The sequence below is a fragment of the Amia ocellicauda genome, chromosome 2 (genome assembly GCF_036373705.1).
Source record: "Amia ocellicauda isolate fAmiCal2 chromosome 2, fAmiCal2.hap1, whole genome shotgun sequence".
Taxonomy (NCBI): domain Eukaryota; kingdom Metazoa; phylum Chordata; class Actinopteri; order Amiiformes; family Amiidae; genus Amia; species Amia ocellicauda.
Genome location: NC_089851.1, coordinates 8,429,809 through 8,453,812, shown reverse-complemented (window position 1 = coordinate 8,453,812; position 24,004 = coordinate 8,429,809). Strand labels below are relative to the sequence as shown.

General features: G+C 38.4%; 1 protein-coding gene across 1 annotated transcript; it reads right to left on the bottom strand.

Moving 5' to 3' along the window:
• Window positions 1–4,182: 4,182 nt before the first annotated feature.
• On the bottom strand, window positions 4,183–22,733 carry cul2 (cullin 2). Its single transcript, XM_066717586.1, has 21 exons — window positions 22,620–22,733; window positions 20,614–20,753; window positions 20,163–20,265; window positions 19,864–19,958; window positions 19,244–19,349; window positions 18,664–18,746; window positions 17,348–17,444; window positions 16,895–17,005; window positions 15,187–15,349; window positions 13,883–14,007; window positions 13,529–13,636; window positions 13,140–13,199; window positions 12,777–12,905; window positions 11,960–12,046; window positions 10,646–10,798; window positions 9,944–10,021; window positions 8,983–9,049; window positions 6,458–6,660; window positions 5,641–5,742; window positions 5,421–5,537; window positions 4,183–4,803 (listed from the first exon to the last, which is right to left on the bottom strand). Exons 2-21 carry the CDS (start codon window positions 20,730–20,732, stop codon window positions 4,672–4,674), a joined length of 2,238 nt encoding a protein of 745 aa, XP_066573683.1. The 5' UTR covers window positions 20,733–20,753; window positions 22,620–22,733; the 3' UTR covers window positions 4,183–4,671.
• Between the last annotated feature and the right edge of the window lie 1,271 nt (window positions 22,734–24,004).

The window sequence follows — 24,004 nt, the reverse complement described above, 5'->3', positions numbered from 1 at the left end:
TCACAGCAGAAACAGACTAATTTATCTACTTACAATACAGCATGTTGGGTTAAACTCAGTCTACAGACAGAGGCACCTCTTGTATATTTGCATCCGCACCCTGTAAGGGAGCTTTGTACTTTGAAAGGATGTTGCTGAATAGGAATAACTATGTGGACATTTGTATTACAGTTGAAAAAAACCTCCTCACGCAACCATGCACTTTGATATCAATCTTATTTTGCACCCGAATATGTAATTGTATTCATGTGCAGGTATTGTGGGTTTTAATTTTATTTAAAGGACTTGCATGCTATTTTACTATATCCTTTGATTTGTTTATGAGACATCCCTCAAATTGTCCAACCACAACTGGTTTCCCGACTCACAACAGGATATCGGTTTATTGGCTTGCATGGGATATACAAGTGTCCTCTCCATGTTCACATCAGCAGCAGCCATTGTCTGTCCACTGCTGGATGAAGGCGTCCCCTGGGCTCTTCCACTTGTCTTGATGTGTAGGGTCTCTTTTATAAGCCATTCCAGCAAAGCTTCTGATCTATACATTATTATATATACCACAGTGAATGAGAAACAAGAACAGTTTTTGTCCTATAAAAAAAAAAAAACACAAGGACAATTGTTTTTTCCTTCAATGAGAGTTTCAGTCAATCATCTATTCAAGTGTCCTCCGAGTGTTTATTTTCACTCACTGTTCCTTGCAATGTAAGGAGTCTAGACCTCTGCCTTCCTGTAGCAGGGCTCCTAAAAATAAACCCAACAGAAAGCACAGCTTCAGCTTACAAAGGCACCATATGCAACCCAAGGACCTTTAAGGTTAAATATCTGCCTTCTTTGATCCGGAATAGCTGTGCAAGAAGCGTCCTCTGTGATCAGCATCTTAGTTTATATTCAATTACAGTTGTGTCAGATAATGTAAATATGAAGTGTATATAATCCTCACAATACATTTCCATTTCTAGGTCTTTCTTGCTCAAATCTAACAGCTGAAGGAAAGCTGAATCAATAGTACCATTTTCTGATGAATACAAATGGATTTTCTCTAGAATTACAAGACTGCAGCTTTAGTGAATTTGGGCCAGACAGCAGATGTGGGACACTGTACCATATAAAGGACATCTGGAATCATAATTCACTCACACTCATGCGAACAGCTTCCCAAACGCTCGGGAAGATCTGGTGCTACGGTCACATTTGGTTAAATATTTCAGTGACTGAATCTCACCAGGATATTGTCATCGGTCAGGTCTTACTGTATACAAGGCCAGAGCTGTAAGGAAGGACGAAGCAAAGGTGCCCAACAGCTGCCACTTTCAGGTCTGTACATTCAGTATCTGAGAGAAGGGTCATTTAGTTTTCAGATCCGAACATGAATAAGGGTTTGGATATCAGAGTTTAAAGTGACACGAACCTTCTCATGCAGCAAAACACGTGTACCATCTAATTTCGCCCCAGACACTTAATTTCATTATCTTGCAGGTAGTGTGGGAGGCAGTGCTATGTAATCCCTTTCAAAGGAATGGTTGCAACTGACCCCAAACACACACACGGTTACAGTGGGAAATCTGGAGCTCCGGCTGAACAGGGTCTAGAGCCCAGGAAAGCAGACAAGTAAACATGTGCTGTAAACTAAAGGTGTTCTGTAAAAGAATGGAGGATAGGACAAGTGTCAATAATGTGCAAGACAACCACACAAACAAGGCAAGATGTCAATGAAAGTAAGCAGCAGACAAATCAATACACCTTAGACGTACATCCACCGGATGCATGCTGTCGTGAACCACACAGAGGCTCAGAGTGCTACTCATACTTATAAAACACAGTGTGAGTGGATTGAACTAATCCAAGTTCAGTTTGCCTTATACAGGACCTGTGTGCATCTGCCTTTCCTTCTGTCCTGAGACTTGTGACATTTGATTGCCTTGAGGACGTTTCGTTTTATAACTTACATTATAATTTGTTACACCGTGTGCAGTGGAAGAAGCCAGGCTGGTCCTGCGCTCAGCACCACAGCATTTTATTTGATTGTCTTATAAAATGTTTTCAGTGGAGGTCATAAGCAGTAGCCAAGGCTTCTCATTCATCTGAATGTATATTAAAAGCAGTTTACTTTTTGTAAACTACACATAATCGTCCATTAACATAATAGTTTGTCTATGTAACCACATAATACTGCATTTACAAGAAATATTAAACTATTTATAAATTCAACAATGTAAAAACTGAGTTTTCAGACACACACATTACGGGGTGAAACACACACACTATATATATATACACTCACCTAAAGGATTATTAGGAACACCAAACTAATACTGTGTTTGACCCCCTTTCGCCTTCAGAACTGCCTTAATTCTACGTGGCATTGATTCAACAAGGTGCTGAAAGCATTCTTTAGAAATGTTGGCCCATATTGATAGGATAGCATCTTGCAGTTGATGGAGATTTGTGGGATGCACATCCAGGGCACGAAGCTCCCGTTACACCACATCCCAAAGATGCTCTATTGGGTTGAGATCTGGTGACTGTGGGGGCCAGTTTAGTACAGTGAACTCATTGTCATGTTCAAGAAACCAATTTGAAATGATTCGACCTTTGTGACATGGTGCATTATCCTGCTGGAAGTAGCCATCAGAGGATGGGTACATGGTGGTCATAAAGGGATGGACATGGTCAGAAACAATGCTCAGGTAGGCCGTGGCATTTAAACGATGCCCAATTGGCACTAAGGGGCCTAAAGTGTGCCAAGAAAACATCCCCCACACCATTACACCACCACCACCAGCCTGCACAGTGGTAACAAGGCATGATGGATCCATGTTCTCATTCTGTTTACGCCAAATTCTGACTCCACCATCTGAATGTCTCAACAGAAATCGAGACTCATCAGACCAGGCAACATTTTTCCAGTCTTCAACTGTCCAATTTTGGTGAGCTTGTGCAAATTGTAGCCTCTTTTTCCTATTTGTAGTGGAGATGAGTGGTACCCGGTGGGGTCTTCTGCTGTTGTAGCCCATCCGCCTCAAGATTGTACGTGTTGTGGCTTCACAAATGCTTTGCTGCATACCTCGGTTGTAACGAGTGGTTATTTCAGTCAAAGTTGCTCTTCTATCAGCTTGAATCAGTCGGCCCATTCTCCTCTGACCTCTAGCATCAACAAGGCATTTTCGCCCACAGGACTGCCGCATACTGGATGTTTTTCCCTTTTCACACCATTCTTTGGAAACCCTAGAAATGGTTGTGCGTGAAAATCCCAGTAACTGAGCAGATTGTGAAATACTCAGAGCGGCCCGTCTGGCACCAACAACCATGCCATGCTCAAAATTGCTTAAATCACCTTTCTTTCCCATTCAGACATTCAGTTTGGAGTTCAGGAGATTGTCTTGACCAGGACCACACCCCTAAATGCATTGAAGCAACTGCCATGTGATTGGTTGGTTAGATAATTGCATTAATGAGAAATTGAACAGGTGTTCCTAATAATTCTTTAGGTGAGTGTGTATATATATATATATATATACATACATATACTCACACACATATACATACACATATATATACACACATACATATACATATATATCAGAGACCACTGCAAAATTATCAGTTTCTCTGGTTTTACTATTTATAGGTATGTGGGTAAAATGAACATTTTTGTTTTATTCTATAAACTACTGACAACATTTCTCCCAAATTCCAAATAAGAAATGAATGGAATGGAATGGCTGCCATACATGTAGAGATACTGATTTAAGAACAATTTGCAGTGTCTCTTAATTTTTTCCCAGAGCTGTATATATTATGGAAGTCATCTAAGTACAAATACTTAAAAGGTAAAAAAACAAGGAAAACCCATTATAGAAAGCCAGAACACCTCTGATTACATTCAATCCATTTCTAATATTGCTCCAGCAATTTAAGTAGAAAACCTGTGGCTGCCACGCTGTACAGCACTGGGCTGAGACTATTTGTACAGCAGACTATAATTGGTCTTAAACCAATTTACACAGAAGCCTTCTTCTGGGTCTCTGTTACACTAACCCCCCACTCAGACACGTTGTCATCCCCCTAATCGAGACAACGAGATAACCCACGGACAATCCATATAAACCCTCCATTAAATATTTACAATATGCCTGTTTTTTTTTTGTTTTTTTTTATTTGACAAGCAGCAGGACCATGTTTGTCACCTCGAAGGTTTCTTCCTGTATTGTGTTTTTGTTTTTTATTTTGTTTTTGCTTTTTTTTACATTTTAAAGTAGATACAATGATCAGTATACCAGTTTTATTACAATATTATTCTTTTCTTACTTTGATACATTAAAAAAAACACAACAACTGCAAACGTGAGAAAAGAAAGCATGGTTTCCATCTAAATCTCCCACATTTCAGTAAAGTCATAGCTCACTCACTTTGTTTTTTCTTGTTTAGTAGACTAAAAATGTAATATCAGCTTGCGCTCAATAACTATAGGCATTTTCATTGACGCACTCGGCGTGGCACTGGTGATGTTGTAAACAGCATAAAATCAAGGGAGTTGGGGGCTGTCTGGCGACTCAGTGAAGTTTCCCTAGAAGGAGTCACAGTTCTGCTTCATCCCACAGGAACACACGAGACAGTGACAGCAACATAAACGGTCTCCGTCCTCCAGAAAGCCTACAGGACTCAATATCATGCTACATAGCTGTACTCATCTGCTGAGCTCTGGCTTCGTTCGATATACTGTTTGTCGATCAGGACCTCGATGCACTTCTTGATCATGCTGATGCTGGGGTTAAATCTGGCTTTCGACTGGTTAATGACCTGCGGGAAGAGCACAGACGCATTCCTGAGTGTTCACAGACGGAGAGAGAGGGGATGGAGCGTAACGTACCTGGCCTGAAAAGAGCGCACTGTGAAAACATGTCTCAAAAGGAAAAATATATATGTATCTATATGTATTAGGTCTGCAAACACAAGAGGTGTGCCTGTCTGTTTTGAAGTGGTGTTCGGAACAAGTTCAGGACCAAATGTTCATTTACGTTCTCAGACGTGTTCAAACAAGAGTCCAGAGTCTCATTCCTGAAACACTGTACAGGTGCTGTCTGTAGATAGAGCTCCTCTGCATCTCTCAGCCTAGGTGTGCTCATTTGTAAAGCCTAATTTCTCCAGCAAGACCTCCATATTTTAAGTAAACAACAGAATGCAATGGTTCAATGGACTAATAATCCAATCGAAACAACACCTTTTATGTAACCATCAAGTTAAATAAGGTATCTTTTTCATCAACAGTAACAATAATCATCATAGATGTCATATTTCTAACAATGTAAAATATAATGTTAACTAGATCTCAAATAATAAATTAATTATATTGTAGTAGTACTAATCTACTATAACGTAGCAGAAAAACAGATCTATTTAGTCCGGTGAAGACATACCTCCTGTATTAGCGCATTGTGTCTCAGTATTTTGCGGGCCTTCATGATTCGTACTATAGCAGCTTGTAAATACATTTTCCTGTCCTCATCCACTGCGCTCCTGGTCTGTTCCATTTCCTGAAAACGACAGAAGAACGAATGATCTCCGCAATTGTTTTTGCACTGAAGTGACCCACTGTCAGTACAGTGATCAGAATCACACATCTCGTAACAGCATTACCTGTGGCGTGTCCTTCTGCATCGACGTTGTGATTTTGAACTTTGTTCTTTTACTGGTGAAGGTCATATTTAGTGAGAATGTAGATTCTGCTTCGATCTCTTCCTGAAAAAACACAATATAGACATTATTAACAGATGCACTACACCCCTAGATGCCTCATTAACACCGGCTTATACTAATGACAGGCTGTGTGTTGCTGTAAGTGTAAGCATTTCAGTCTTTAATTAAATGAAGACCGGACTGAATCTGAATCTGAACATACTGTAAAAACAGAGAATCATGACTTTGTATACAAACACTGTACACTGACATACACCCATTCATGTAGACAACTTCGGATAACCTAAATAAATAATACATTAAATCAGAGTTCTTGAATTCTTCCGAATTGTACTGAATCCTTCCTCTCTCTTGCACTAATAATTGCTCGTACACTAAAACAGATGTTACTGGTAACTGTGGCCGTGTATGTGTTGGGGTCACTGACTTGGGCTTTATTACTGGTAGATGGAATTTGGCTCTGAAGAAGTAACATTTAAAAACAAAGCCAGCGCTGCTATGACCTCACTTCCCTACGCCCCATTCCCCGCTGAATAATCACATTGCATCACAGTTGTTTTCCCATCAGACATGGAAGCCAGGGCAGGATGTTTGAATTAACTAAATCTCTAGTTATTTGGAATAAAAGTGAAATACAGTGACACCAAAGCTTTGACTAAAGTTAATCAGTAAAAAGTTCAGCGGTCTATGTACATTCTGCTTTGTTGATTTGGGATTTATTTTTATTTCCCCCGTGAGCAGAGAGGAATGAACTCACCTTTTCAGAGTCGTGGTTTATCATTTTGACATCCAGCAGCGACTTGATTGTTTTCATGAGCTCCTTCTCGTTCATCTGTGTGCTGTCCTGGAGCTCTTTGTAACTGACCGTCTCGCCGTTATTGAAGGCCAGAAGCACTGCCATCTGGTATGTGGTGACCATTGCCACGTAGGGCTTGGAGAGATAGTTCATTTTCACTTCACCTGAAAATGACACACATTCAGTTTCACATCCCTCACGAGACTCATGCGTATCAAACCAAAACACATACGGTCCACGAGATACTGAAGAAAAACTCGTATTTAGCTTTATGCTCCATTGAAGATTACATTTCATAGTATTGCTATAAATAAGGGTTAATAAGTTTTAGTTTTTGTAAAACCATGAAAGAATCTACTGGAAAATGTCATTGCCAAGGAAGAAAAGCTATAGCCTTTTAAATAAGATACAGTGAGGGAAAAAAGTATTTGATCCCCTGCTGATTTTGTAAATTTGCCCACTGACAAAGAAATGATCAGTCTATAATTTTAATGGTGTATTTTAACAGTGAGAGACAGAATAACAACAAAAAAATCCAGAAAAACGCATTTCAAAAAAGTTATAAATTGATTTGCATGTTAATGAGGGAAATAAGTATTTGACCCCTTCAACTTAGTACTTGGTGGCAAAACCCTTGTTGGCAATCACAGAAGTCAGACGTTTCTTGTAGTTGGCCACCAGGTTTGCACACATCTCAGGAGGGATGTTGTCCCACTCCTCTTTGCAGATCCTCTCCAAGTCATTAAGGTTTCGAGGCTGACGTTTGGCAACTCGAACCTTCAACTCCCTCCACAGATTTTCTATGGGATTAAGGTCTGGAGACTGGCTAGGCCACTCCAGGACCTTAATGTGCTTCTTCTTGAGCCACTCCTTTGTTGCCTTGGCTGTGTGTTTTGGGTCATAGTCATGCTGGAATACCCATCCACGACCCATTTTCAATGCCCTGGCTGAGGGAAGGAGGTTCTCACCCAAGATTTGATGGTACATGGCCCCGTCCATCGTCCCTTTGATGCGGTGCAGTTGTCCTGTCCCCTTAGCAGAAAAACACCCCCAAAGCATAATGTTTCCACCTCCATGTTTGACGGTGGGGATGGTGTTCTTGGGGTCATTCCTCCTCCTCCAAACACGGCGAGTTGAGTTGATGCCAAAGAGCTCGATTCTCGTCTCATCTGACCACAACACTTTCACCCAGTTCTCCTCTGAATCATTCAGATGTACAGGCCCGTCTGAAGTTTGCCAATGAACATGTGCTTTCTTGAGCAGGGGGACCTTGCGGGCGCTGCAGGATTTCAGTCCTTCACAGTTTAGTGTGTTACCAATTGTTTTCTTGGTGACTATGGTCCCAGCTGCCTTGAGATCATTAAGAAGATCCTCCCGTGTAGTTCTGGGCTGATTCCTCACCGTTCTCATGATCATTGAAACTCCACGAGGTGAGATCTTGCATGGAGCCCCAGACCAAGGGAGACTGACAGTTATTTTTTGCTTCTTCTATTTGCGAATAATCGCACCAACTGTTGTCACCTTCTCACCAAGCTGCTTGGCGATGGTCTTGTAGCCCATTCCAGCCTTGTGTAGGTCTTCAATCTTGTCCCTGACATCCTTGGACAGCTCTTTGGTCTTGGCCATGGTGGAGAGTTTGGAATCTGATTGATTGATTGCTTCTGTGGACAGGTGTCTTTTATACAGGTAACGAGCTGAGATTAGGAGCACTCCCTTTAAGAGAGTTCTCCTAATCTCAGCTCGTTACCTGTATAAAAGACACCTGGGAGCCAGAAATCTTGCTGATTGATAGGGGATCAAATACTTATTTCCCTCATTAACATGCAAATCAATGTATAACTTTTTTGAAATGCGTTTTTCTGGATTTTTTTGTTGTTATTCTGTCTCTCACTGTTAAAATACACCTACCATTAAAATTATAGACTGATCATTTCTTTGTCAGTAGGCTAAAGTACAAAATCAGCAGGGGATCAAATACCTTTTCCCCTCACTGTATAGTGCTCTGCTTTACAATTTACTGGATTACTATGCCAAGTTTGGAATGTCAGCTAACTTTAATCATCGCTGCTGGGATCCTATTAGTAAGACAGCACATTGTTCTGTCTGGCTCGACAATATCTCATTATCTGTCCTAATTCAATTGAAAAAGATATTTAAAAAATGGAACGTTGTTTAGCTTTTAAATGTTAACTTCATTGAATTCATTAAAGAAGTCATGAATTTGTCTGAAACAATCTAACATGACTAGAGGTTAAACTTTAGTAAAAATACAGTAGGCATTATAATATATTATACAACTGCCTTTTTCAAACCAGTATCCATCACAAATGACTTAATGAGTCTATGACTGCTAAAGAAGCCTATAAAATGTAAATCAAATGCGCTTTTATTAGTGATAATTCACGGTTTTAGATGATAAATATGCTAGTATCTTGTATCATAAAACCAGGAACGTGACTTGAGTCTCCTGTTAGTCGTCCACATACCTGTGCAGAGATAGTGCAGCCAGGTTAACTTCCTCCCACTGAAGTGCTGATTGTAAAATAATTCAAACTGCAAAGGAAAAATAATCAATATTACACCCATTTGCTTTCTCTAGCCTCTCTCTGCGGTCCAGTGGAAATCCATTACGCCTCACTGCAGAGAGTGACATCGCATTCCAGCACTGAAGTCAGTTAGAGGAGAGGAGCTCGGAGGGGCTGACCCCATCTGTGACACACAGAGACTGTGATATGGCACTTCTGTCCCCAGACATCAGGCAGGGAATGCTGGGAGAGGCTGCTTTGCATTTTAAATATAGTGGCCCCTACTTATAGATGTCAGGGGAGGCCGGGGGGGGAACCACCTGCTTAAACTCTATTTCAACACTCAGTAACTTGAAAATACTAATTGATTAGGTTTCCAGGAGAAAAAGCTGGCGATACGATTAGCCGGTGAGATTCAAATGCAATAACCAGGCTGCCTTTTCCTTCAAATCCTTCTCATTTCTGCAGCAGTGAACTGGATTGTACAAGCTGGGGTGAAACACTAAAACGGCACATTCAATAAATGGATATCATTCCTTCCATCGCTTCACTTCCAACTGCTTGAATATTAGTTTTTTTTGTAGTTTATGAAACAGAAGAATAAAATCAAAACGAGTCAGAAGTCCTTGCGTTTTAAACAATCTACATTATTATTCTACACTAAATCAAAATTATTTTATATTTCAGTTACAATTAACATGTTTTGCCCCCTTATTTATTGTAAATACTGAATTAAAAGTGATTACACACTATTAAAACAGGGATTTATAAGTTAATTGAAGTAATTATGAAATAACCTTGCTATCTGTATACATGCAATAAAGAGATGTATATAAAAATCGGTCGTTCTCTGTCCCTGGGAGACAAGTGCGGAGGATTAGCCGCCCCCTCACGTTACTCTGGTGTCTCTCCGCTAACTTACCATCTGCACACTCTTCTCCAGCTCCTGAGGGATGGCGAACGTGGAGGAGGGGACGTGTGTCAGAGGCCAAGCGCCCGCCTGAAACAACACAGAGACGATTGTGTCTACTGCTCAGAGCACAGGTAGTCATACAACACACCGACAATCTTACTGTCACAAAACGGAAGAGTATCGCTCATAGAACAATATGACAAATATCTTCTATTTTCCACAGATGGCACATAAACAATGTGATTTGCTATGACATTAGTTTAGTGCCCTTCTCATCAATTAATTAACCTCATGGGTTGTTGTTTTTTTCCCCTCTCCCAAGGGCACACGGACACCCGAGGGTGACTCAGACAGATGGCAACCCCAGGTCTGTATGATCTTCACACTGTATTAAATCTTTGAATGCTACTATTAAAAGAAAGAACAAAATGCAACACAATGTGCAACTATTTTGGATTGATGCTGTACTAGACTACTCTACAAAGAAACATATGGATATCTATGGAAGATTAAAAGCATAAGGTAGTAAGTAGTCTTAACAGTTCATGCTCACTCTGAATAAAAGCACGTTTCTCAAAAAGCCAGTGAGGCCTGCTAATATTGCAAACAATTTAAAATAAAGCGGAATTTAAAAGACTGATTCCTTTCGAATATTCTCTCTTCCTCGTTCGACAGAAGTGGTTGCTTTTTCTTTAGAAACATTTGAATTACCTGTAGTACATAAATTTGAAAACTAATTCCCAGATCTATCACAGTTTCCTGGGTTTTAATGAAGTTGTTAAACTTGTTGTTCAGGTCAGCGCTGACACTCATGTCGGTGTACATTCGATGGAGTTTGCTAGTGAACTCGTAGCCACATGCTTGCTGTAGAAGAAAAAAAAACAAAAACATCCCTGTTAATTTCCACGACTTAACATGATAAAATAGAAAAACAACAAAAAATTTATTTACTTTTGTTTTTAAGATGCACAAAATCTGCAGTATTAAAGATCTCCTGGCACCAAAATGTGTCAGAATTTAAGAAACTAATTTTATAGACTGCATTTGTGTTTTCCTTTAATGCAACGGTCTCTGAATGCAGGTAATAAACATAATGTAGTGACCCCTGTCTTTCATTGCTGTTCAATTATGCATGTACATGCCTTTGTATAGTACTGACAAGGGCAATCAATTTAAATTTAAAAGCTATATTTGTTTTGGCATTGCCGTGTACCTTTACTGTATTTGCAGATAATGAATTCATCTGGTTTCTCACACTAACAGATACTTGTCAATACAACACAGTGGGATCGATACTAGAGAAAGCTTGTGGAACAGCAGTTAGCATGATTAATAAAACACAATGAGCACAGTTGAATGTGTGTGTAACATTGCTGCGGCTACTGAACTGTGGCTAGGTGACCGATAAATATTCCTGCTATTGACTTCACATTCAGCTCAAATAAAAAATTTAAAACCAGCGAATGCACCATAAAAGAAGTTAACTGATTTGTGATAACCTACAGCAATATGGCCTCTACTTCCAGCTGAACAATCAAGATAAAGCGTTAAATGATTATATAGGAGTGTAGTTGGATTAAAGATGCACAGTCCCATTTAAAGATGCAGTATTACAAAGACAAACAAAATCAATAATCAGTGGACACTCATGGCGGATTCTGACTTGTATTCAAAACCATAGGAAAGCTTCAAAAAAATCAAATTGTGAATACTGTTCAATAATTTGTAGAAGTTGTATCCACCAGTGTGAACGCCCTAATCATGATCAGACCTGCAAATCTCAACTTGCCATACATTTAACTCAAACTAATGTGTTCAAATATTAACTCTATGATTACTGAGATAATGGACACTCTCTGTAGGTCACCTTGTATATGTAATGAAAAGATAATTGTCCTAATGCTATTGTAGACCACTCAATTAAAATGTCTGTTGTATGGAAATGTATTTTGAATGCACACACTTGCATTTGTATTTGTGTTTTCTAACTATGCATACATTTTTATTTTTTTCTTCTTCAATTACCTTCAGTTTGTTGATCATGGCTTCTTCTGAATCCATGGACAAGGACAGGCCATGTATTAATCTCTTTGCTAGCATTCTTGCATAAAACTGAAAGGAAACAGATAGACAGATGAAATATCACAAGTACTTTTCATTGATATTCCTTTTTTTTTTTTAATGAAAACCATATATAAAGTTTATGCTTCCAATATCAGTTGAAAACAGACGTCTGTAGCTGGGAAAAGATATCCTACATATCATACTTTTGTGAAGCACTGACCATTATAATACTTTACATACTTTTGAAAAAGGATATGGTTCTTTCACTCAAGGTTTACTAAACAACATCCCTAAATACTTTCATCAGACAACAAACACCCAATCCCAAGACAGACCGCCTTCCTGGAAAAAGGATGAAATGTTCCAGAACCATTATGCACATTATATAATGTGCTTTCGTGAATGTGAATGAGAGTCTAGGACAAGATTGCTATCGGTTTAGAGATTCCTAGGTGTTAAAGTCCAGTAAGGAAATGAAAGACCCGTTTAAAACCCTTCCCCAGACTCTCCTTCCTGTTTTTAATTTGCCCAGAATGTGTTCAAACGTTAAGGCAGTGAAAAAAAAACAATATATAGCATTTGCAAATGGAAATAAGGCGTTTTGAAATATTTATCTGGAAATACAAGCAGAAAAGACAAGGAGGAAAACAGCATATAAGCATACGTGCCTGTATGTCTATATTAGTATACGTAACTACATTCACTTGTGTATATAGCATAACCCGATTCCTACAAATATATAGGATTTACCACTTTCAATAAGGAAACAAATCCTTACCTTCTGAAAGACGTCCTTATCATCAATATACTTAAATACAGTGATGAAACTTGTGAGCTTGTCTTCCACCTCGTTCTCTGTCATTCCCTTTGCAGATTTCTTCAGCAGATTGTCACAGTACTTAGCAAGCTTAGAGAATAATACAAAACAATACAAAACAAGAAAATGCAGGCAAAACATTAATAGGTCACCCCTGTAATGTAAATTATAACCAGTAAATTGTTCAATTGCTGGAGAAGTACATTGAGGATTTATAAAAATCGTATTTGTGAACAGTTTATTCAAAGCAGACATTTTCCAATAAAATGGTTTTGTGAACTGCCGCTGGATTGCAGTTTAAGAAGAGCATGTGTCTGTACTAACCAATTCAGGAGCCTTGCAGATGGATTTTTGCTCTTTGTAGTTGACAACTGTAGTCAATGCCTGAAAATAAACAAAACAATATTCTACTTTTATAACTGAAAGCAGAGAAAAATAATTGAATGTTTTGTCATTATACCATAGGAATTCTTCCTCAAAAAATAAAAAGATTGAACTTTCTAACACGCTTTTTCATTCATAACAAAAACGCAGGGGAAGGGAACATGGAACAGCTATAACACTTCATGTTTATAATTCTCTCCTGAAACATCTCTCTATCTCCACCTAATGGACAGATTTTGCAGAATAAAACCCCAACATATGCAGATTTTTCTCCAGGAATGAAGCAAATCAAGTGCTCAGACCCAGATGAGACTGTTTTGTGAGATTACCTTATCAAGTGCGCTCATAAAGTGCTGGTCGCCATTCAGGACGGTGTTGATGAGCTGAACGAATTTACTATGAACCTCTAACACGGACTCCACAAATTGAGTTGGCATCTACAACACGAGGGGAAAGAAATGCATTTCATGGAGCACGCAGGTCATCAATTACATCAATTTCTAAGAGTATAACGGGCAATTTCTCAGTAGAAGAGCGCAAGTCTAATAAATACACAATCATATTTTGATGCTGCTGGACAAGTACTTTATCTCCCCACCTTACAGAGAACACTGAACTACAACATATTATATTCTTGGGTCCTCTGTATGGGAACCTGGGGTCATGCAAGGACGAGCGCTCACGTTTTCCTGAGAGAGGTTACTAGTTGCTCGAAGGCCCTCATCATGGATGTGGATCTGCAGCTCCTGAATCATGTGAGGTAAACCATTGGAGACGGCACGCAGCAGTGTGTACATGTTGGCCATGTCTGAGAAGAACAGAGAGGAGTCACAGTCACCATGTCGCTCATTCATTACTAAAAACATTACACTGGCAAGCCAAACCAGAAATGTAAAAATGAAACTAAACTGATTAGGAAGGCTGTGCACATTTTAATTTCTGTAACAACACTGAAGGAATTCAGAACGTCAGATACCAACTACTGTAATTTGAATTAAATATAGACTGATGCATTTTGCCTCTTATGGTTTTCTTCCAATAAAAACAACCAATGAACTGTAATTTTCAAAAATGATCATAGTATCTTGTTAAAGACATAACATTTTTACCATGGACAACAGATTTAAGATTTAATGACTAAAGCAGGTCAACACAATGACCTAGGATCTATGGTGTAACTTCTAAGGAAAGTTATTAACTTGATCTAGAATCTGCAATCATAGGTTTCCTGAATGAAAGTTAATAAACGACGACCGTCACAGAATACACAATCACCCTGTGTTGTGTACTTTCTATGCAGGTGTCGGCTCAGTTTTATTAACTCAGTTACGAGAATTATATCACATCAGCACTCGCAAGAGGATCAAATGAAGCCAGTGAGTGAGAGGTCATAAAATGCAATAAAATGGCAGATTCGATTTGCAATACAATGGACTCGGAGGTATGTATTTAAAACAATATTAAAAGTGTTGCTATATATTTGTTTAATTCAATCCAACAGTAACCCTAACCCAAATTAATATACATTGCATTTACCCTATAAACAATCACTCAATGTTACTATATAAAGAAACTACATGCTGAATCCATATAACCTCACATTCAGGGCAAATGAGACTTAAGCATTTAGACTATTTACAATGCACGTAGAAGATCTAAATCTAAATATAAGATTAAAGGGAACACGATATAAATGAGCCTAAAACAGAAATCAACACAAGCATTAAAATAAAAGGGGTATTTGATGCATAATTGGCAAGTCTTACCCCCTTCTGTGATATCTGTGCTGTGTAAAACCTTTAACGGGCTCACATGTGACCACCCCCTCACTGGTCACAGCATGTCCCCGCTAAATGCTTGTATTGCAGACTTACTTGCTGACATTTTATGGTCTGCATACTTCATAATGTATGACGATTCCAGGGTTATACCCCATAGCCACTACCAAATTGTCCTTATTTCTCCTTCAGAAAAGAACGTGACAAACCATCTCTCTTCTCCTGGCGGATGATATTCTGACATTCCCCGTGTAAGAACTGCAGGTGGTCGGCTACCATCCTCTGCTGGCATTCGTGGATCACTTTGGCGTAGGAGCTGGGGTGCAGGTACTTCCGACATCGCACTTCTTCGTCTTTTAATCTCGCTAAAACCTGCGGGGGTGGCAAGAAGTACATATTGTCAAATCGCACCAGATTTCAAGAACCCTGCAAGAACGGAGAACCGAATCGCAGACGTCACCAGTGGGAGGAGAGATCCACCAGGCCCCGTTTCTCTTGATTTACTCCAAGGGGACAATCTGTGAGTTACAATGTTTGGGTCCCTAGTCAGTGCCGTCAACGGATGCCCTCGATTCACAGATGTGTTCATGACTCATGTGTAGCTTTAGAGAAGTGCAACACTGCAGATATTCACTCTATTAGAATCTCTTTGCTACCCCTTGGACTGAAAGCCAATTTATTCTGCCCCCCTCAGCAATTCATCCATGTTGTTAATATTCATATTCTCCTTTTAAGTAATCCTATTTCACCTTGTTTGTTTTACATGTTTAGCTAGCTTTCCATCCTTCCTCCCATCAATCCTGCCAATAGTAATTCATTTTACAACTACCTCCCTTGATAACCTTTATTTCCACAGGGATCCTACATAATGGAAAAGCGCTGTCAGGGCAGACTGCACACTTTTCGTGTGAAATACTTAATTCAAAATTAAACATCTCTCATGGTAATGTTTTCAAATTAAATCTTACTAAGGAAGGGTAGGTGTGCTTTTCATTTCCAGTCAAGGCAAACCATCGACAAAACGTGGGACTAATTATTTCCTGACCAAAGTAAAATATTCCCTTTCAAGCTTCAATTTCCTCAGCATAGAAACAGTTTCCTCTTTCCTATATTTCCTGATAATCAAAAAAACACAAAGATTCCTAGAGTTAAATCGAGCAGTCATGGGGGAAAAGTAATTTGAAATACATTATGAGATGATCTTTGAAATATTTGCTATGATAGTAGCGACACAGGTTCTTCTCTTTTCATTGTCCCATAGGAGTAAAACAAACGTTAAAGATCAGATTCCTCTATAAGGGCTTTGAAACAATATGCGGTACCCCACAGCAGTAAGAGTTCACTATATGCAAAGATTTGCAGACTGTCAGTAGCAATTAAGGGAGATGTCTTAAAAGTTTATTATACAGAACATACAAAGTGGAAAAAAATCTGTTTAAAATATTTTGGTAAAGTGGCTTAACCCAGAAAATACACATCTTTCTCTGTGATGGACAGATGAAATAGGCAGTTTCTATACTGGATTATAACCAATACCCTTTTATGTTTAATACTCATAAACCAAAGTCAATTTGTAGATTGATGACTTAATGACCAGATAGAAGATGTAAAATATTTTCTCTCTCATATATATTATAAAGTTGTCAGCCCATATATATATATATAGGCTGACAACTTTATAATTTCACATCTCTTCTCACCACAGCAGCCTAAAGTGTGTCAGAGAGAATCTACCATCTCCCCATCTCTCCACATCCTCCCTGCACCACAGGAGACACAAGAGTAGGTCTATATGGTGCCAGGCAACTGAGCTTGAACAGACATAGCTGAGACTCAGTCATCAGATCAATAAGGTCAAGCACAATATGTATACCTGGTGGAGACTGACATAAGAAATGCATAACCCGGCTCCCCTACCTTTTCCATATATTGTGAGCAGTTTGACTCCTGCAGTAAATTGGAGGCTTCCTGTTTGTAATATTCTCCCGTTTTTGACAGAAATGGCCCTTCAAAGATTTCCTGATAAAACTACAACAAACAAAGCAAAACAGGAAAGGAAGGTGGTTTAAAAATGTCAGGATACAAAGCATAGTTACTTCTGCATTAATCACAGGGGGTGGGGATACAATTAAATTAAATAAATATATTTCCCCAATCACATTATTTTACAACATGGAAAAAAAAAAACTATTTTCAAAGTACTGTATCATCCTGTGTTGAATTGCACCAATAATAATAATAATAATAATATTAATAATAATAATGAAGCTATAACCATCAGTAATATGCATTAAGAAACAACTATTAAACACAGGGTTCATAACAGAACAGCCTAATTGTTAAAAGTTAACTCTTACACAGATGTCTTACCTTAAGAGGAAACTTTTTCTTGTACTGTTCAACATGAACAAAGGAGTTGATAACCCCATGGATTACTTTCTGATTAGGGTCCTCACCACACCGGTCACTAAAAATAAAACAAGCTATTTCAGTGCATGCATATAACCCCTCCAGAGCACATATAGCACCCACAAATGTATAGGGATAAGGCCAAGAGTAACAGCCAAGAATACACTGAGATAATATCGCCCTATAACAGAAGGTCATGCCATTTTTTTTATATGCAACCAGTATGAAACAGGACTGGAAGACCACACTCAGAGCACAGTGGTCTTGGGTAAACATTTGATATCGGTCATTCATTCCCCACGCAAAACTATTCACACATTTTGCTGAACTCCAACACTTTGTTTTTCTACAATCAGCATAGTTTCCCTGACTGTTATCTTCACTATTTTTGATTAATTGAAAGCAAAACCATTCAAGATTTCTGAAGCAGAGGATGCTCAGGCATCTTATTCTTATATAAATAAAATAAAGTCAATATGCGTCATGCTAATAAAACACTCTTTTCTACTGACCCAGAAGGGTTGTGCAGTCATTCTACACATTAGTAATGGAATTTCCCAGAAAACAGAAAGCACCAATAAGTTGAGACTAACATAACAGATAGGCTGCCACGCTGCAGCTCAACATGCGGTTTATTTTAAGAACATTAAGACAGAGTGTATAAATAAGTAGATCTATACATTCATTAGATTCCAGGGATATTTACAGGCTTTATAGATCTGCCCTGAAGGCCAAAAGGAACACCCCTATTGGCAGAAGAGATTGCTATTAACAGGCCGAATTTCACAATTAACCTCCACAATTGCCCTGCTGCAAGAAACTATGACTCGGTACAGTTTCAAGAAGGGATTACAGTAGGTTTCCGATTCCTTCACTCCACCTACTTTTGATCAGCAAGTAAGATACAGTGGGAGGATGTGAGACCACACAACGCAGATGACACATAACACTATCAACGTCTGGGCACAGCAAACAAGGAAGCACTAGTCAAGACCTGACATGTCATTAGAAGCAATGCTCTGAGGGGGGGGAATTGAAATTGAAAGACGGTAATTATCTTAAAGGTCCCTAATTGTCCTTGAATTTGTAAAAATGCCTATGATGTAAATGGACATTCATCTAGTTTTCGGAGAAAATGGTGTAATTAATTTGGAGTAGGATGAGATTGTATCTGCTTAGTGTTTTTGGTGGGAGGCCAGAATTCTTGGCCACTGAGCAACAAACAAGTAAAAACTATTAGATGTAACAAAGTGAGGCCAAAGAAAATCCTAACTTACTTTTTGATTTCTTTCAGCAGCATCCTGATCAGAACGGTCTGTAGGGGTTCAATCATCAGCTTCCTCCACATGTCTAGTGCCAACTGTAAGGCAACAGTACAATAAAACCTTACTGAGGGTTTAAAACTTTAGTATTTTAACAAGTACTTAGCACAGCTTTGCAAACATTCATTCAATGCAGCATTGTATCCAAATAAATGTCTTATTAAAGTCCTAAATTTGTAATTATGAAGTTACTGAACCCAACTGGCTTGATATTAAATGATTGTGACAGATATTCTTGTCAATATGAATTTGGACAAAATGTGAAAAACATAATTGGTGTTCATGCTTTCCAAACATATCTGTCCCGTTGATGTGTTTGTATTTAATAGGTGAAAGTTCATGATGGTGAAAACGTATTTAAACAATTTAACTTTTTTTTATACCCTTGTTTCCTTCATACAAGTTCAAAATCACAGAATTGCAAGATCAAAGCCAAGCATATGCACTCATCTACAACTGAAAGGCATAGTAAACCGATCTAAAAGAATATGTAAGTTTGAAATTCCTTATCAAGAATGCAGCAATGTGTCCTTACCTCTCCTATTTCCATAAGTGGTTCGTTCATGTCAACCCCACCGTAACCATACTGCAGATCGGCTTCGGTCAGTTTGTTCTTCTTAATAAACTGTGTGTTGAGGTACCTGTGTAGGTAAAAAAAAAAAAAAGTTTGAGTTCAAAGCTCGTGCTGATATCCAGCGAGTTCCTCGACAGTGTCTTTCCAACCATTCCACGATCTGCCAAGTACCACGTCCTGCTAAAGCCTTACTGATCTCACGGGGCTGATCTCATTGCTTCAAGCCCATCAGAATATCACAGACACACTATGCATTGTGGGACACCTGTTATATTCATTTGTAATGTCATTCCATTCTTCAGATTAAGCACACAGATAATGACTTGTTCATGGCCAGAAACCCCACAGAGAAAAAATAAAATAAGGCCAACGTTGAATCAAAACTTAGATGTACCTGCAAATCAACTTGTACACTATTGCATTTGTATTTATATGCACTCTTGTGACAATACATGAATTCATGGTAGGGTACAGGTTTTTAGTTTGCAATAGAGCAGATAGGATGATTAAAACAATACGGCTAAGATGGTGTACACAACATGAGAGGAAAATATGTTTTAGGTTCTCTCTGCCTGCATTACCTGTATAAGCAGTCCATGTAGTCAGCTCCCTTACTGTACTCCTCCCAGTATCTGTGGTACATCACCAAGACCTTCTCCTCTGACTCCAGGACTTTCTGGAAACAGGAAAAAAAACAAGTTACATTTTAACTGTCTGTGGGACACCTTGCATGATTTAACATAAACTGCCATTATTATCTCTTAGCCTTGAATTACTGTGTTTTCATTCCACCAAAAGGGATGGGCTTATGTATCTATTTTCACAGTTGCTTATATATATTTAATTAGTACACCTTTATGGAAGAGTGCAAAATACATACCTTATATAGGTGTCGAACATGGTTTTCCAGAAATATTTTTGTTTCTGTGTATAACCTTTCACCCAAAGGTTCTGGGTATGCAACACACAAAGCATAAATATCTCTAATTAACTGATTAAGGAAACAATGCATACAATGCTTACATTTAGATATGGAGCTACTGTAAACCACTTACAAACCACTCTAAATATGCTTAGATGTATATTTATAATGAAAACATTGATTTCAAAACCAATAATTCACAAACACAGATGTAACATCACTCACATTATAAACCCACTGTATGTTCGTATCAGATGGGGGCTATGGGACGAGGATGCACAAATACACAATGATAGTAACCGGAAATGTTTAAAATTCAGAAATTGTGTATAAGGATTTCATATTCTTTATGTTTTAGGCAGTTTGTATTTCTTGTGTTTGTTTAGTTTGATTACAGAAGCAAGGATACGAGAAGCGGTCATTCCATGTGGCCCTCTCCACATAATCCAGCATCACGACTGCCTTGATTGTGGTCAGGAGTTTGTTCCATGTTTCGTCAAAATCCACCACCCGTGGTTTCAAGGACATTGTATAGCTTATAAGTGAAAGCTGGGAAGACAAGAAAGGGGGGAAAAAGGTAAATTTGAATCTGGCCAAATTTGTTTGCTGTAATTAGATCGTATAAGACCACCGAACTGCAAACTTCGAAGGGCAAGATCTCACAAGATATAAAATTGTGATTTGCCGTCATGGTCAAATCTACAAAACATCATGATACATGCACCTAATACTCAGCCATTGTCTTGCCGTGCTAACATACCTTCAACCCACTGAATGGAAGTGTACTGCACGGGGCCATTCGAGAGCAGATCAGACCAATAATTACAATTTACTACCTTTATTTTATTTTTGAAAATGTGGAATGGGGTGGGGTTGTATAGATCAAACTAGAAATCAATATGGTGTCTGCAATACTAGTTTTAAAAAGCAAATTATACATAGAGAAACAGACCCTATATAAAACAATGAATAATCAATATTTATCCCGATGTCAGTTATCCTTAACACAACTGTTTTAATATATAGGCCTATTTTACTATACAGCCTTCATTAGAGTGGTAATTTTGATGATTCTTAATTTATTCATTGATTCATTGATAGATCTCAACGAATAATTTTATATATTTGAAAAACCTCCTTTATCACAGTAATAAAAGCTCTGTGAATAACAGTCCTAAAACAGGCATTTTAAATAAAAAATAAATAAAATTAAAAAAACACTTGCACATTTTTTTAGGGTAGAATTATTGAAATAATTCCAATTACAATCTTCACACCTATTAACTGAATGACATTTCTGAGCAGGGAGTAATCCTAAATTCAAGATAAATAGCATTAATAATTCTATGAAACATTTGTCAAACCATATAAACATGTCATGATCACCTCCTGCAAGCTCATTACAACATAATAATCCGTATGTCCCCACACCTGCAGACCTGTTGGTTTCATTGAAAGAACCAAGACAATGACACTTAATGACATACTTAATCAACATATGTGATAAATGTAATGTATTCTGCGTTTAAAAGTTGTTGTTTCCCCCGTAATAATACAAAACAGTATGACTTGTTCGGGATAGTGAAGTATAATATTAGAATAAGTATTACTCCGTGCAGATGAATAAAGTTAAAAAAACAAACAAAACAAAAAACATGACAATCAATTTAGATCCCATCATCCCTGCACAATAAAAAGGCCATGTTACGCAGTGCTACTTAACATATGTCCATTCAAGAGAAAGCCAGCTTGTGTGTTATGGTGTAATATCAGCCCCATAATACATGAACACAGGAAAGATCAATTACACGTAAATGACAATTAAACCCCCTGACTGCTACGGAAACAAAGATAGACAGTTTAAATCAATGGAAACAGCAAAGGAGCCCGGCTAGTTACCGGACCCCGGTCCCGCTTGCTTTAGTTAACCACTGTCAGCAGCATTAATAACTTGTGAAATTAATGTATGCATTACATTTAAACGTATTCAACCATAATCCTTGGTTTAAACACAGCGTAAGAGCGTCAATGTAAGAAGACGTACAGCGCTGTCACAGTTCATTCCCAGCGACTAACAGTAAGGCCTACCTAATGCCATTCCTTCCTTTCACTCCTGCTTTTAGCCGATATAAGACCCTTGGACGGCAGGGGAAAGACAAAATTGACTCCCGAGGCCAGGTTTGGCCCAAACACACATGATTTACTGTCAATCGCGACAATAACAAAAGCGAAAGGATGGCAAATGACTCAGGAAGGCAAGATCCCACTGAGGCAGGAGCGGTACGAGCAAGGCAGGAGCACATCCGACTCACAACACATTTCCTCACAAAAAACAACAACATTACACAACGTCATTGACTGGAGGACTAGCCTCGCCCGTACAAACACCACAGAAGCGCTTTAAAAAGTGATTACCTCCGGCCAATGTCACTGAATATATGATATAAACTAAAGTTCATCTGCTGTCACAGGGTTGATCTCTTTCACTTACACCTCTTCCATTACCCTACCTCGGAGACGATACCATTACATCAGCTGGAGGGGTCGGGAGAGAGAATAATATTGGGTTGTTATTCGATCTCCGTGCTGCTGAATAGTGATCGTGGATTCGTGTGTTTCAAATACTTGTTTTTACTTCCAATATAGATATAACAGTTTGTGTAGGCAGAATCTGGAAGGATAAGAATATGAATGTCTGGTAATCGGAGACCCCTATATCTTAGCTGCTAATGGTGTCGCCGAAAAGTATGGGTGCCCAGCGAGGTCGAACTTTACTAACTTTAAAAATAGCATTATCTACTCTGTGATTTGGAGGTTAAAGGCGTTGTTGGGAGGCAATATTGTTGTAATTTTGATATCACTTGTATGTGGGTATTACTGCAAGGAGACGTGGTCGTTTATTATTTTTAACACGTGTATTATTAATCTGGGGGAATTCTATGCTCTTTGTATGCGAACCACACAACTGGCACTTTGGAAAGGCAGATAGAAAATGACCCCTCCCCCTTCAAAGAATGCAGCATCAACACATTAATTTAATAAATATATACAAACAAATAATTTGAGGTATTTTGAAATATCACTGACATCTGGTTGTTTTAGTATAATAGTGGCCTGAGATACTATTTAAATCATTTTCCATTTTGATGAATAAATATATTGCAGCAATTGTGAGAGCATATGAGCAGCAAGAAGATCACAATACTTCCTAAAATATTTGTAGAACATAGATCAAGATAAACAGAGTACGTTTTAAATGGATTGTATGTAGCTGGATTTTATTTGAAATCCATCTCATATATCATGAGAACATGAGATGAATATAACAATATGAGATACTTTGCTGCTAGGTTAATGTGTGTCGCTAATATATAATGGGAGAATTGCAAATAAAACACATTTTACAAACCCAAATTATAATAGGGTGTGTATAAGAAAATAAAATATTAATTTAATTCTCCATTCAGTAGAATTAATATTCTTAATTGTGCATCGTACAAGTGCTATACTATATGTATTTATGTAATTATGTTGGTTATAATTATATAATAAATCTTATATGTATTTTATTTGTATATATTATTTTTTAATTTTTTAGCAGTTCTAAAAGATTGTTTAGTCTTTCAGGTATTTGCTAGGTGTGGTGGTGGGGACCCATTTATCTATGCACCGCATCAAAGGGACGATGGACGGGGCCATGTACCGTCAAATCTTGGGTGAGAACCTCCTTCCCTCAGCCAGGGCATTGAAAATGGGTCGTGGATGGGTATTCCAGCATGACAATGACCCAAAACACACAG

Coding starts and splice junctions, on each gene's coding strand:
- cul2 (XM_066717586.1), bottom strand. CDS start 20,732: ATGTCCTTGAAACCACGGGTGGTGGATTTTGACGAAACATGGAACAAA. Junction 19,959..20,162: donor ATGTTCGACACCTATATAAG/GTATGTATTTTG, acceptor TCCTGTTTCCAG/AAAGTCCTGGAGTCAGAGGA. Junction 9,050..9,943: donor TGGAGAAGAGTGTGCAGATG/GTAAGTTAGCGG, acceptor TTTCCTTTGCAG/TTTGAATTATTTTACAATCA.